This window comes from Aspergillus welwitschiae (genome assembly GCF_003344945.1).
Source record: "Aspergillus welwitschiae strain CBS 139.54b unplaced genomic scaffold BDQ94scaffold_13, whole genome shotgun sequence".
Taxonomy (NCBI): Eukaryota; Fungi; Ascomycota; class Eurotiomycetes; order Eurotiales; family Aspergillaceae; genus Aspergillus; species Aspergillus welwitschiae.
The window spans coordinates 199,387-213,798 of NW_020798707.1; the positions used below are offsets into that span (position 1 = coordinate 199,387).

Below are 14,412 nucleotides of genomic sequence, written 5' to 3' on the forward strand. Positions count from 1 at the left end.
TCTGATTTATGCTGTTGATGCCTTGGTATCTGGGATGATGGTGCTGGAGTTATGGTGCATGGATTGGTTGAGATAGAGTTGGGCGTTTGTGTACACTGCTAGTGGTGTTTTTAGCACAGTGTCGGTTGCGAGTTCGAGATGCAGTGACGGTTTGAAGATCTGTGGAAGTTAGTATTCGATGGAATGAAATTGTGATTTATCAAAAAGGTGTGTTTATAATAGTGATGAAGAGGGCATACCAAGCACCACGAGGGTACATCATCTATAAGAAATTGAAAAGGAGACAAAGCACTACATCCGAGATGATACGGCCGTGAAATTCTATAATCATTATATACAAAGGCTTTTATGAGCCACGAGACGAAGTATACACCTTCTGAGGGTGCAGAAAGCCACCAGGGCCATCTACATGGGGCTCCAGCCTCGGTCTCAATCCCTCCGAAGACGAAGGCAGCATATCAAAGCCCTGCGTACTCAGTGACTCCTGGGTGTTGACCTTCTTGACAACATTCACCAGTCGACCCAGGATAGCGTACTCCAGCTTCAGCTTAATGCTATAAGCGACGGGCTTGAACATGACCTGCAAGGCATAGTAGCCCGCATACTGAATGCCGACGACGGCAACATCAAGGATCAAGACCAGGATATTGATCCCGATCAGCTGCGCCAGAATACGACGATGTCGGTCTTCAGGTCGAAGTCGTAGCAGTTTCGCTGCCTCCCATACATACAGACCCGACAGGAGACCTTCTTGGAGACAGAAGCCGACGAGCTGGATCCGCTCCATGATATTGTACCCGTGATTGAAGAGTTCCCACTGCGTGGAAACGGTGCCGTATAAGAGAACGGTTATGGGGATTTGGAGGAGGATGTCGTCCAGGATGATTAGACGGAGAAGATAGCGAAGGGTTGTGGGGTCCTGGAGAACCAGATGGAGACGGGACCAGAGCACGAGTGAGTGGCCGGTTATCATGCCGCACCAGCCGACCATGATAAGAGTGGCGGAACCGTAGGGGGATATTTGGGGTCGGGAGAAGAGGAGAATATACCCGACGCACTGCGGGACGATGCTTAGGGAGGCAACGAGAAGGGACCAGAAGTAAAGGCTTCCTCGGCGTTTGAAGGTCGAGAGACAGAGAATGACGAGTTCAATGGCATTATAGCAGGCGATGGCGGCAAAGGCCGTGAAGACGTGGACTTGGTGGGAGTCTCGGTATATGTCGGGAAGAAGGCGCCCTGAAGGGGTGTCGCGTTTGAGGAGCATGGGTGAGGGGAACACATGGTTGACAAGATGGGCATGTCGTGGTGAGGGGGGAGAGGGGTTAGTGGGTTATTTATTCAAAGTCGCCCAGGGTCGCCACCCTCAGGGTCCAAGAAGAAGACGATCTGGACGTGGATGCGAAGACAATGGGGCCAACAAGGCCGCTCAGGCCTCCGATTTGCTCCCCATGGCCTGGATGGCGCAAGTGGGAACATATGCAGGGGAGAGTGCGGATGCGGAGAAAGACTGAAGGATCGCTGAATGAAGCACGATTAAGGGTATGAACGGCAGAGGATCGCCTCACCGGCATCAGGGGGTTCCTGAAGCAAGGGCGTTATTAGCTCATGGATACGAGGTCTACGCGTGGTCGAGCATCTGACGGAGAAGTTAGCCGATCGACTATCGAAGTTTGCTGACAGGGACAAACCGGGGGAACACGCGGGAGGTCGATCACTTGCGGATATTAAACTAGCCCACTATAAGGTGGATCTTGATTCAATAGTAGATCCATATCCTCATACGCGACTTGCCCGTCCTCCACAGTGTATTTCGTCAGCGCTGTTCTGGAAGCCTGTGCCTTGACCACTTGGGCTGCTTCCCCCCGGGAGGCGAGAAGTGGCGCCCCATTGTCGGGGTCATACCTCACTCACCACCTTTTGTCAAAAGAAGATGTTGATCTGATCTGTCCGCCGGTGAATGTTAATGTTCTCATTTTGACAATTGCGGAATCTAAACCATCTTTGGAAACTGTGAATTATCATTTCAGCGCCCTATGCAGTAGGTAGCCCCGTAAGATAGGCGCTGAATAGTGTGATATGTGATGGGTATTGTGGGATGACTCCTTTATTCAGACAAACCGACTGAAGAGGGATCTTAGATATCAAAAGGCCATATGGATCTAAGTGTCTCTTCGTCCTTCACAGGCTCATCAGGATCATCAATGTCTGGATTAGTCAATACAGCCTGCAGCATTCCCTCAAACATCTCATGATGCGCTGTCTGCGCCGCCTCCCAGTCACTCGTTGGCACCCAGCCATCAGTGGCTGTGTTGAGCAAGCCTGCCAGATCATAACGCAGGTTATGCGCTGCCTCGAAAAGTCTATACTTCTTCTGATGATCTGCGTGTTCAGGCGGTGGGGGTAATGCGTAAGGACATCGTCCTGCAAACCCTAGACTTTCCCAATTTCGAGATGTGTCAATTAAGTCGTGGTGTAGTGCTACAGCGCCATCCTTCCATGTCCTGTAACTGTAGCGAAATGGCCGAAATAGGTTTTGGTCCACCAATCTCGGTTTTGAGAGTGTGGGTATGAGAAATTGGCTGCAGACATCAAATGCTCCGGTGCAGACCTCGTTCTCCGTTGCAAAGTCAGGAATCTCATCCGCATACCAAAATGCTGGCTCGATGCTAGCAGCTTGCCAGTCAATTATACCAGCGATCACAGAAGGATCATCCTCTGAAGCAAATATGTTCCTCTTGTGGAGGTCCGGGTGGAACAACACCGGTGTTGCACACTCTCTTATCCGAGAATCCTGAGACATACATCTCAGTAGAGTTCGTGTATGAGCTAGAAGGATTTTATGTGTTTCGACTGAGCCGTGATACATCGGCCGCATTCTCCTTCCCAGATCAACAGTGGGAAGCCTCGACAGACCAGCATCAACAAGGCCATCACAGTACTGCTGAAGATTGGTCCCTACCCCTAGTTAGTCATAAGTCATGACATAGACTTTGGCTTGAGTAACTTACAGGGCCCCCGGTTTGGGTTAAGATCTTGTGAAGCTGTAGAGTTCCAGTATCTGGTCTCGCAATGTGGCCCGATACAGAAGTCTCCATCAAGCGGATGCCTTTTGTCAGGGCATACGGGACTGTGTATAGAATACAGACTCCCAAAGCACGGAAACTGTAGGTCAACCACTTCCTTAAGGTTCCGGTAAATTGCGTCTATGCATTTGACACGCTGCTTATCAGACATTTCATGCCATTTCTTATGCAATTGAACACCATTTGCATGCTCCATGATGATGTATTCGCTGCCAAGGGTATTATTGATGCTCGTGGCATCGTCACTCCAGTCAAGAATTCTGGGTATAGGAACTGTAGTATTGGCTTGCACTGAAGGAGAGTGCATGTTTAGCTAGTGAAGCAAAATTATGATAGCAAGGGCTTACAGTATTTAATAGTAGCGATCTCAGAGCCGGTGGTTAGCCGTGATGGACCAGCCAGCGCGAACGGGAGTTTCGCCACCACTCGTGTATCATCATTTAGCACAAAGACAAAGACTCTATTGAAGCCTCCTTCAATCTTCTGACAGTCTGCGATGGAACTTGCCTTGGGCGACAGATCAAGGATCTTGCGACAGAGGGCATCAAAGTCAAACTTGATGTAACGAGAGGCTCGCTCTTCCTTGTCGTCACGAAGCCAGTGTCCGCTAGTGTAATTATAGGGATCGAAACCCATGCGCACACCATTAAACTTGTAATGATTATGAGCGGGGGAAATTGGGAAGGCGTCACAAGCTGATGTGGAGTACACTGCGTGATTTATCTGAAATACTCCAGTGGCCGATATGTGAAGACTCAATGGTTCATGCGGCCATCTTAAATATTTCATTGAAAGAGAGGAAGGCGATGATCGACGCGTGGCGCGAGCACGTACCAACGTTCGGGCCCATTGCTGTGTCATCTTGCTAGAAGCCGAGCAGAAAGTAGAGGAGGTACAAAAGAAAGAATCATTATCATTACCGACGCGTACGATGGATGATCGTTGACTACTGTATATACAGGTCTAGATATCAAGGGGGAAGAAAGTGACAGGAGCAGCGGGGACGCCAGTGGAGCGCGCGGCCGGCCCCGCCTACGGAAGCCTATCCGGCCGGCCAAGATGAGGACTATATTGACAGGCAAAGGCTTCAGTTCACTGACAGCTGTAAAATCAATCTATCCGTTGGCAGACATGGCTAGAGTCCTCTAAGGCTCTCAATTGTGCCTACTGAATTCAATGTCCCCTCGCAGAGCATGATGGTGGGAGAAGGCCCAGCTCCCTCGTGGTTATGAACATTTATGCAAGGGTATCCGACGTAGATCAACATTATAACCAACCGCCTGAATGGACATCGGAGAGCCTCCCAAAAAAGCTGAACTTGACTGTCTACCTCGGCCCGGTGAGTACAAGCCGTGTCGAATGATGAATATATTTCTGTTCGACCCTGCTCGTTGGTAGTGGTGCTACCCATCCAACCAGCCGCAAGGACCCTAGTCCACATCATTATAGTGTCAAGCAATATGCGTATGCATGTGAAGTCCAGGAGTAGTGTGTGTCAGTAATCCAACAGTTCCGAGCATCTGGGACAACATACCCCGCTCGATAATTTTGTACTTTCCGTAGCCTTGGTAGAGTGCCTGGTAGTAGGCAAGGGTGCTCGCTTTGCTCCTTATCGGTGGCCAACCGACAGCATCATGCACCCTCTGATAGGCACACTCCTCCGATCGGACTCAACGTGGTAGCCTGCCTTGAAGACACGTTAATAGTCCACCCCATCCTCCCAAGCTGCCTTGCGGCCCGGGCCCCCCTTGGGGTATCCCTCACTTCTCGGTCATCATCACTATTAAAAATTACGACCTCTCATTCTAGTATCGGTCCTTACACCTTAGTCTACTGCATCATGGCATCCATGAACCAAGTTCTTACTGAATATGCCACTCGCCGCGCGACACTAGAAGCCAGTAAAAACCCCTACGCCAAGGGAATCGCCTGGGTTGAAGGGCAACTCGTCCCCCTCAGGGAGGCCCGGATCCCCCTAATTGATCAAGGCTTTTTACGCAGTGATTTAACCTACGATGTCATCTCCGTCTGGGATGGCCGGTTCTTTCGCCTAGATGACCACCTTTCCCGACTCGAATTGGCCTGCGCGAAGTCGCGTCTCAAGTTGCCCATTTCCCGCGATGAAGTGAAACAATCCCTGGTTAGGATGGTCGCTCAAGGTGGTATTCGAGATGCATATGTGGCTTTGATTGTGACGCGGGGATTGCAGAGTGTTCGCGGTGCCAAGCCGGAGGACTTGGTGAACAACCTGTACATGTTTGTACAACCCTATGTATGGGTAATGGAACCAGAGGTTCAACGGGTCGGTGGAAGTGCTGTTGTTACTCGAACTGTTCGTCGGGTGCCCCCAGGAGCTATTGATCCTACTGTAAAGAACCTACAATGGGGTGACCTGACCCGAGGTATGCTCGAGGCCGCCGATCGAGGCTCCATGTACCCGTTCCTGACGGATGGAGATGGCCATCTCACCGAGGGGTCCGGATACAATATCGTTCTAATCAAGGACGGTGCCATTTATACGCCTGATCGCGGTGTGCTGCATGGTGTCACCAGGACAAGTGTCATTGATGTTGCACGAGCGTGCGGTCTCCAAGTTCATCTCGAGGCTGTGCCGGTGGAGTTGGTATACCGCTGTGATGAGATATTCATGTGCACAACAGCAGGTGGAATCATGCCCATCACTGAGCTGGATGGCAAGCCTGTAAATGGGGGGCGGATTGGTCCGATCACGAAGAAGATCTGGGACGGGTATTGGGGTATGCATTATGATCCAGCCTACAGCTTCGCAGTTAGTTATGATGACGGATCAAAGGCAAAGCTCTGAGTGTAGAGGAGTGGCAAAGGCTGAGATTCGGATGTTGCATACCCGTAACAAGGGTGACTATCTGGCACCCTTCTGTCGTGGTCTTGTAGATCCCTGTGAAGCCTTGGCCTCCGTGTGTCTATAGTAGATAAGAATTCTACTCCTGGCATGATATAGTCATTTTCAATGATCAAACATTGTCCCGACCGAAGATCTGGAAAAATCCCCAGGGAGGCGATGACTGCTTGAGACGACCGAGCCAGCTGTAAATCACTACCGTTGCTTGTCTCCGGGATAGATATAATAACTTTTCAGGGATTCCATGTCAACAATTTGTGATGAGAATTCATAGTATGATAATGCTCGCCCAGCAAAAGAAACGGACTCAAGTAGATCGATCCAGAATCTTTGGATATCCGAGCGGGAAAGACGGAAGACGGCGCTCACCCATTATGACTCCAAAGCTATTGACTCGATATACTTGCTATAGCGACTCATGTGAGGATACATTGACTAGACAAATCAGAGCACATCCACATTGAATATTACCATGATAATCAAAAAACTCCAAAGGAGGGCCCTGGTCGATCCAGACTTAATCTGGTCTCGTATATGTTGAAGGAAAGGAACCGGTAGTTATCGGGAAAGATGACGAGGCCAGTAAGAGCTAAGAAGGTTTCTTTGTTTGCCCACAACAGTGTTTGGCCAGCTGCTCGCTTGCGCTCATGTCATTCCCGGATTAGTGCTATTTTTCCTGTTAATAACTCACTTCCTCTCCCCTTAACGAATCAACCGACTATTTCCTACCGTCTTTACCATTCCAAACATGGAAGGCTTAGAGGTGGCAGGTCTGGCTAATAATGCGATTGGCAAGCGCCGTGGAGCCTCGCCAAATGTCGAATACTATATGTTATCATACTATAGAGTATAAGAGGTAGTAGTTTACCAACTATACTATTGCTTAAGTGTCCATGTTTCTTAGCAGTGACTCCGTTGGGCGGTAGCAGGATTGCTAAGTATCAATGTCAGTATCAAGATTGTTCCTCTAATTCTCTCTTAAAAATAGGGAATTCATCCCAACTCGCATTTCGTTTGTCCGACTGCCCTCTTTGCCGTTGTCCATGAACGATCCGCATAGCTGACCAGAAAGGCATGGGGGAAACCGCACATTGAAAAAAATAATGTGACACGGTTCCGAATCTGGTATATGAATTGGACTAAGTCAGGATATAAAGATCACGAATACGCTAGTGGCTGTCTGTTTAGTCCCAAGATACTGCGTGTGTCATATTCCGGATGGTGGAGATGGAGGGAGTAAAACAAGGAGGAGGAAGTGGGAAGAGACGACAAGAGCAGGTGACTTTAGTTTCTCGTCTTCGCCTCCCTCCTTTCCGCTCTATCAACTCACTTGCCCCTCGACTCATTTCCCACGTCATATCATCCTGTGCATGGATTAGAAATTGAATCATTCCTTTCCCGTTTACCTTCATCGACAGGGATGAACAAAGTCCGAAATTGCTGACCATTCCGGCCGAACGTGAACACGAATCAACATCGGGAAAGACTATAAGAGAGATATTATAGTGCGCTCTTTTGTCGCCCTGCCAGAATCCCGTGGAAGAAAAGGGTAGACGGTCTGTCAGAAGCAAGAAAAGCGTATCCCTTGACGATCTGATGTGTGAAGATTTCAGGATTCTCTGCAAGGAGAATCATCACTAGAGCGTGTTGGTCGTCTGTCTTGATGATTATCCGGTCCGCCTTTTTCTTTGCTTTTTTTTTTTTTTTTTTTTTTTTTTTTTTTTTTTTTTTTTTTTTTTTTTTTTTTTTTTTTTTTATGTTTCCGCTTCTTCGTGGTGCCTTTTTTCTTTTTCTCTTCGCGCAAGACATACATAAGCGCGGCACTAGGACTAGTTTGCGTGGCCTAAGGCGCTGGATCGCTTGCTGACAGGGTCTCTGTCGTTTCTTAGGCTTGCCTCTGCGAAGCTGTACGCCGTTTGTTGATGAACCGGCTTAGACGCATCAGATGGAAATATCATGGAGTTGTCCAGCAGGGATACTGGGCAACTCTCATACCCCATAGTATTGCATTCGCGACTGACCATGCAGCTGCTGTCCATCCCCAGCTCCGATCGCACCAACCGGAAAGCGAAGCATCACCACCGCTTTTCGAGCCTGTCGCACGACGCTAAAACCGCCGATCCCTGCAAGATCCCCCAACTGCCTGAGAGGGGGTGTCTGCCCTCGCCCCTTTAGGTCCCCCAATGAATCCCGCCCTCAACGAGCCTGCATTTGCTCGAGCCATAATCACACAGGCCTAGGCAGCCAGGACACGTCGGGAGCCTTCTGTCCGGTACATCGCTGTGTACCGAAATACCGAGGAGCGTTGGTGAGAGACATTGGTGTTGCTCAATTGATCACTCGCGCGGTACGGAGTAGACTATTTTGTTTCTGTTTTGGATGGGGTGATAGGTCACAAGGATACTCTGGTGCAACGTCCGTTATCGCATCATCATCCGTTTGGTCTGGTTGTTGCGACCTCCACCACAACCCCCTGCACCAAAGGTGGAGAGCGGGAACATAAGGACCAGGAAAGAGCCAGGAAGACCAAACCCCGGCGAGCGTTCAGCTGAGGTACGGAAGGACGGAGTGCGCCTCTGCCTTATCCGCGCGGTCACAAATAAAAAGGCGGACAGCCGACAGGGCCCTAGCATGAAATCTGACAGGCCGGCATGAAATTAGCGTTCAAGAAGCCACGGGTCTAGGATCATTCGGAACCAAGACAGGTCGGAATAAGGTGCACAAAAGTCTCCCGCCAAAGCGATGGTCTCTGAACATCGTCATTATCCTGGTGTAAGCCACCACTCAAAAGTGTCTCTATGATCCCTTACTAGCCGGAGCTACAAGTCCAATTCAGAGACCCCCCCGAGTTTTAATGAGTGTCACAATAGATTTTGTTCGCCCATCAGCGATTTAGCAACCTGCGTCCTGTTCGCATAAAGTATCTCTCTCTCTACCTGACAGCGACACGGTCAGTGTTCCGGGGCCAAGTGACGATTTGCCTTCGGCCCGCGCCATCAGACCCAACATTCAGTAGCCCGCTATATTCCGGACGACGCCGAGCAGGACGCGAGTAAACGAGATGTCTTCTGGGAATGGCACCAGAAACAATTCGCCTGAGGCTTCGGGGGCAGCCAAAGCGGGCACTCGAAAGAAGATCCGACCCACATATTCGTGTTTAAACTGCCACAAACGCAAAGTCAAGGTATGGCTGTCTTTGAGATGAATGCCCCATTGTTCGCGGCGCATGCTTTGGGGGCTGGGGGCCGTCTTAAATGCCGAGCAGGTCTCACGATCGTGGTGTCGTGCCCTCTGACTAACGCGCAACTTGACAGTGCGACCGAGTAAAGCCGTGCGGTGCCTGCTGCCTCCGCGGTACACCGTCCGAGTGCGAATACGGCACCAGCAAGCGGGACCGCCATTACATCCAGCAGTCGGCTTTGATCGAGAACCTTCTTCGGTCCTGTGAGAATCTGAAACAGCAGCTTGCCGAGGCTCGCCAACTCGCCAATCTTCCCGCCATAAAGGATGAAGACGGACCGCTACCGAGCAGCCAGGCGCTTTACTCCATCAAGGAGTCGCACAACTCAGTTGACGATGGAGACGACTCGTTGGACGAACTGGACCTTTCTTCCAAGGCCCCAGACGATGAGTCTTTGCCTTCACCCAATGCAGTCGTGCTGGAGGAGCAACGTACACGTAAAGAAAGTACGTGGTTATCATACCCTTCCCGACCTTTGCATATCCCTCTCGCTCACCAGGGTCCAGGTCGTTACTCCTCTCCACCATTGTCGAAAGAGAAAGTCATTCTTACTGATCCCAATCTAGCTAACGCATTAATTGAATTTTATGTTGAACGCTTGGTTAATGATTTCAGCCCTGCCCAAGTCAGCGGCACCATCGCTTTACGTGAAGCTCGGTCCTTGCGAGTCTTTTCGCCGATTCTGTGCAGTGCGTTTGAAGCGGCATCCCTCACGTTTGCTGGCCGGCGCGATGGAAATCGATCAGTCGAGGTAGCTGGTCACTCGCGTTACCTCCGAGTCTTGCGCTCTCTTCAGCATGCTTTGTATGACCCTCAGCAGGGCAAGTCGACCGAGGTCCTTGTGGTCGTTCTCCTAGCTACTATCATAGAAGTGAGTCTTGGTTGTCGCTTGCGCGATTCCTGACTAATGTGACAATAGGCCTTCAAACAAACGTCAAAAGACTCGCTTCTCAAACATCAGCTCGGTGGTTTGGAACTTTTACGGACTCGGACACCGTATCGACATCGATATGGCATTGAGCGCTCTTTGTATGTTGACCTTCGGATGTATTGGGTATGATTGACTACCATCGATATTCCTAGCATCGACTCTGACAAACTGGCCAGGTCACGGCAGCCTTGGTTCATCGGAAGCCTACTTTCCTTGCGGAAAAAGATTGGTTGACAGTCCCATGGCCTGGGGACGGACCGGCTAAGGACATCCTCCAACGCCTGCTGGATGTTGCAGTGCATATTCCCGGATACCTTGCTCAAGTTGACGAGTTCTTAGCGTCACTAAAGGGGGGCAACAAGCCCCCATCGGAGCTAGTCAACATGCAGAGTGCCATTTGGGAACGGGCTACCGAACTTCAAGGTCTCCTCCAAGTATGGAAGAACATGTATGCCGACACATACCCGTTAGGTGGACTATGGGAGGAAAGTCCAAGCAAAGCAGACCCAACCGACGACTTCCCCAAATTTAGGTGCCGCAACCCCAGCACAATGCAAGTGATAGTGGGACAGAATATTATGTACCCGGACCTGCTTCTAGCGACATCAATGACCTTCTACTGGGCCTTGGGTCTGATCATCTCCACCACCGACTCGGGACTAGTCAGCGTTCTCGGACTCCAGGAACGATATCAGTACGCGTGCAACATCTGTCGCAGCATGAAATACTACACTCAGAACATCCCGGGCTGTCTAATATCACGAGTTATGTTCATTCTCCGCACTGCATTCGACAACTTCGCAGACGGCATGGTCGAGAAGGAATCCATGGCGGAGATGTTTACCTATATCGGTCGGAAATTCGAGCTCCCTGTGTTTTCCAACAAATGCACATCATCTTCAGTGAAGGCTGAAGGAAAGGCATGACTTGTTTGCTGATATTTTTATTTTCCATATATTCCTCTGCATATCCTCCCTTGTTTCGTCTTTTCGAGCGGAAGACTCATACACGCGAGGAGGCTTTACGATTGTCATGACCATGCTACGTGTGATCACATTATTTACTTTTATTTCTAGATATAGGCGTTATGGCTGGATACAGGCTTTGATGTTCAGTTATTACGAGCGTTTTCTTAAAGCAGGCAGTGGGCAAGATCTTCTCCATTACTACTTACTACTAAGTCACAAGTACTGAGAAATAGGGTAATTCCGGTATCAAATGCAGAGGACATCCAACATGTTTGTAAACCATCTCTAACTGATTAGACTTCAAGTACCTCACACGGTATCTCATTTCTACATATGATGCAAAGGTACTAGTAAATACTATATAAATACGACATATATTTACTTTTCCTCACGACCTCATTGCTCCAGATTATACAACTGCAATTCCGTACAGCGATACTCACTGCATAACAATGGCTGATGAATCAATTCTAGTAATCAAAAAACAATCAAAAAAAAAGCAATAAATTTGCCCCATAATTTTAAAACCCATGCAAAATTACTTCATCGTACAGAGTGCCATAAGCGACAAAATCATCATCATCATTATCACCATTAATATATTTTCTCATAACGTCATTATCTACAGCGAATGTACATTGAAATTCCGCTTTTAGTTCCTTTCACCGGGCCCTTAAGCAGTCCAACCTCTCCCCCAATGATCGCAGCAGGGTATTTCTGAACCTCTGTGACTTGTGTCTTACTAAGGTACGGAGTAGACCTGTCTACCATGCAGGAGAAGGACGCAGAACGAAGCAAGGCCAACAGACAGCGCCGCCCACCTTGTCTATGTGGGCCAGAGGGGGTCTGAGCGGACGATAACCATTCGATAAGGCAAACGAAACAGATCACATGTCGGGGGAAGGGAAAGACAGTGTGCGGTCTGGGTCTGGATTGTATTATTATTGTATTATTTATTTTTTTTTCCCGCTCACATGACGATGCATGTAGCACGGATCTTGGCTCTTCTCAGTGCTCTTGGGAGGGGGAGGGGGGTTTGAGTGAGTGGTTGTTTTTCATTTCGTCACGCCCAGTCAGTCCTAGAGAGAAAAGAAATAGTTTATGGCCCCATTGGCAATTTCTTTTCCTTTGGTGCTAAAGAGACTGTGTGTGCATCAGCCAACGAGCACCCTTCTCAAGGTTACGCAGAGCGTCAGCACGCAGCACTCAGTAACTAGGGAGAGAGAGAGAGAGAGAGAGAGAGAGGAGGGTGTGGGCTTATTGAATGCTGGGCTGCACACTAAGGGGAATCGCGTCCCCCTCTGAGAGATTGTTTTGCTTGAAGCTGGGGCATTGATTGGCGCAACGTCCGTGAATTTCTCCGGCGCCGCTGCGACCGGCGCGATGGTCGGGTGGACGAATCGGGCGGCCCGGTCGGTGGTGGCCCGCAATCTAGTGGCTGGGTGCAGTGCAGATGCTGCGGTGCTCCGCAGGTGCGTAGTCGACTGAGTTCTGTGTCAATCAGCTCATACTGCCGTGGACGATAGACCGGTAACCGTCGGGATAGAGATGAAAGCGTTTCGTGCGAAGAGATAGTCTCCAGTGTCTTGCGCCATCTGGTGATTGCTATCGCTGTTGGGCTCAGGCTTGCGCGCGGTGGGTGGTGCTCGGATGGTGAATCCACCTTCGGGGTCCACGGGGAGCCAGTTGGCCGTGAAACGGGTGCTTCCATCCGGCATTTCCAGCGGGGTAAGCCCATTTTCGTCCAAGTCCATGGTGAAGCTAATTTCCCTGGACAGGCTTTTGCTGCTTGCTTCTGCGTTGCTGATAGTGGGCAGTGGGTCGCCAAACGGAGGTTGAACCAGTCCATCGTCCAGCGCGTGATGCAGTGAGACTGAGTCGGGAAACCCAATATCGGAGAGTCCGTAGAACTGAACCGGCTCACCCAGATTGAAATCCCGGTCCCAGTCCCCCTCACTCCCACTGTATGACTGTTGGCTCATGCCCGGTGAGCTGCAGGGGTCATCGAGAAGAGGCGACTGGACGAAGTGCAGTCGCGAGCTGGGGCTGTCGTGTGATGCTCGCGGAGAAGGAGTACTTGTGGGAATGTTCATGTAGAGCGCGCGTTCAGTAGCTAATTGGGATGCCGAACGGAGCAAATCGTCTAAAGAAAAATCGGCGGCGGTGGGTTTGGTATCGGGGGCGGTGTTGAATGTGGATTCTCCGAATCTAGTGCAGCAGCCAGTGTCAGCCGGAAAGTCCTGGAATCCTTTGATCATGCCATGACCATGGCGCACACCCGAGGACACACATTGAAGTTATTTTGTCCGCCAATCGTGGTACATCCAAAGCATTAGCAACACCCATGGGTTGCGAGGGACGATAGAGGCCCGAGCCCGTCTCGCCTGTCGCCAAGTCGAATTCTGGACAGAGCTCCGGGCTCAGCAATTGTGATGATGAAAGATCAAACCCGTTGAGACCTAGATGGCCTCCGTAAAACTCCTCATCCGTGAAATTAGACTCCAGGCCGAGCATTTGAGTGTCGGACGGGCCCATGGAAGTCCATTTCTCGAACTCTTGAGGATGGCTGGTATGCAGCATTGTGCTGGATTTCCGCGTGGTGATGCGGCTAGTCGAGCGATGGTATCTATGCTGTTATACTGGTTCGATCAAATCGTAGAAAGCATTACACCACAGCATTCAATAATGAGGGGTGCTGGCTCTGGAGAGACTTTGTATTGTTTGTTGAACTATGGCATGCGCAACGAAGGCCTCGTCGAGAAATCGCGCACGACGGCGATTGATGCTTATAAGACATACTCCGCAGACCAATGCAGCCGAGGGGCGTGCTAAATGAATCTTGAAATTGAGTTCGTCATTGTGTCGCTGTAGCTGGAGGAAGTGGGCGACCACGGCCGCATTGGCGTCGGTAAAATACAAACTGGAGCAGTCGGACATTGATGGAGCTTGGATACATTTGAACGCTTGAGGGGAAGCTCAGTGATTTGACGAACCAGGAACCATCTGATCTTCACGGGACCATGTGGTGTCGCTGAACCTTGCATACCCCATATTCTGGTGTTGCAATTAACCGAGCACCTTCCCCGGCCTGCCGAACCAGGGAAATTAAAGGCTGTTAAAGCTGAGCGCCTGTTGGTTCGATTCCCAATGCAATGGCTATTCTCCCCGCAACGGGCTTCGGTTCTTTTGCAATTTAACCGAGAAGCCCAGGTTCGGTCCGAGTGAGCACGGCCCGTTCGTTAAATCTGGGGTAAGGGGAAGGGGCCGCCCATCACCCCTGGTCCTTGCAGCAAGTGCAGAAACATGCG

The 14,412-nt window shown here is 50.2% G+C and overlaps 5 protein-coding genes across 5 annotated transcripts; 2 read left to right on the plus strand and 3 right to left on the minus strand.

Annotated features, from left to right (window-relative positions):
- Positions 1 to 6: 6 nt before the first annotated feature.
- BDQ94DRAFT_169614 (uncharacterized protein) lies at positions 7 to 1,264 on the minus strand (the record flags this gene model as incomplete). Its single annotated transcript, XM_026771330.1, has 2 exons — positions 7 to 159; positions 374 to 1,264. The coding sequence occupies 2 exons, from the start codon at positions 1,262 to 1,264 to the stop codon at positions 7 to 9; spliced, it is 1,044 nt and encodes a 347-aa protein (XP_026627102.1).
- Positions 1,265 to 2,134: 870 nt separating this feature from the next.
- BDQ94DRAFT_178091 (uncharacterized protein) lies at positions 2,135 to 3,944 on the minus strand (the record flags this gene model as incomplete). Its single annotated transcript, XM_026773056.1, has 4 exons — positions 2,135 to 2,673; positions 2,803 to 2,955; positions 3,009 to 3,374; positions 3,431 to 3,944. 4 exons carry the CDS (start codon positions 3,942 to 3,944, stop codon positions 2,135 to 2,137), a joined length of 1,572 nt encoding a protein of 523 aa, XP_026627103.1.
- Positions 3,945 to 4,802: 858 nt separating this feature from the next.
- Positions 4,803 to 6,093, plus strand: BDQ94DRAFT_142023 (aminotransferase class IV). The gene has a single exon (XM_026765949.1). The coding sequence runs from the start codon at positions 4,924 to 4,926 to the stop codon at positions 5,905 to 5,907; it is 984 nt and encodes a 327-aa protein (XP_026627104.1). The 5' UTR covers positions 4,803 to 4,923; the 3' UTR covers positions 5,908 to 6,093.
- A 2,932-nt stretch (positions 6,094 to 9,025) lies between these two features.
- On the plus strand, positions 9,026 to 11,062 carry BDQ94DRAFT_169617 (Zn(II)2Cys6 transcription factor domain-containing protein; the record flags this gene model as incomplete). The annotated part of the gene is made up of 5 exons (XM_026771331.1): positions 9,026 to 9,148; positions 9,279 to 9,651; positions 9,712 to 10,076; positions 10,125 to 10,259; positions 10,313 to 11,062. 5 exons carry the CDS (start codon positions 9,026 to 9,028, stop codon positions 11,060 to 11,062), a joined length of 1,746 nt encoding a protein of 581 aa, XP_026627105.1.
- A 1,226-nt stretch (positions 11,063 to 12,288) lies between these two features.
- BDQ94DRAFT_142029 (uncharacterized protein) lies at positions 12,289 to 13,448 on the minus strand. The gene has a single exon (XM_026765950.1). The coding sequence runs from the start codon at positions 13,360 to 13,362 to the stop codon at positions 12,610 to 12,612; it is 753 nt and encodes a 250-aa protein (XP_026627106.1). The 5' UTR covers positions 13,363 to 13,448; the 3' UTR covers positions 12,289 to 12,609.
- Between the last annotated feature and the right edge of the window lie 964 nt (positions 13,449 to 14,412).

Coding starts and splice junctions, on each gene's coding strand:
- BDQ94DRAFT_142029 (XM_026765950.1), bottom strand. CDS start 13,362: ATGATCAAAGGATTCCAGGACTTTCCGGCTGACACTGGCTGCTGCACT.
- BDQ94DRAFT_142023 (XM_026765949.1), top strand. CDS start 4,924: ATGGCATCCATGAACCAAGTTCTTACTGAATATGCCACTCGCCGCGCG.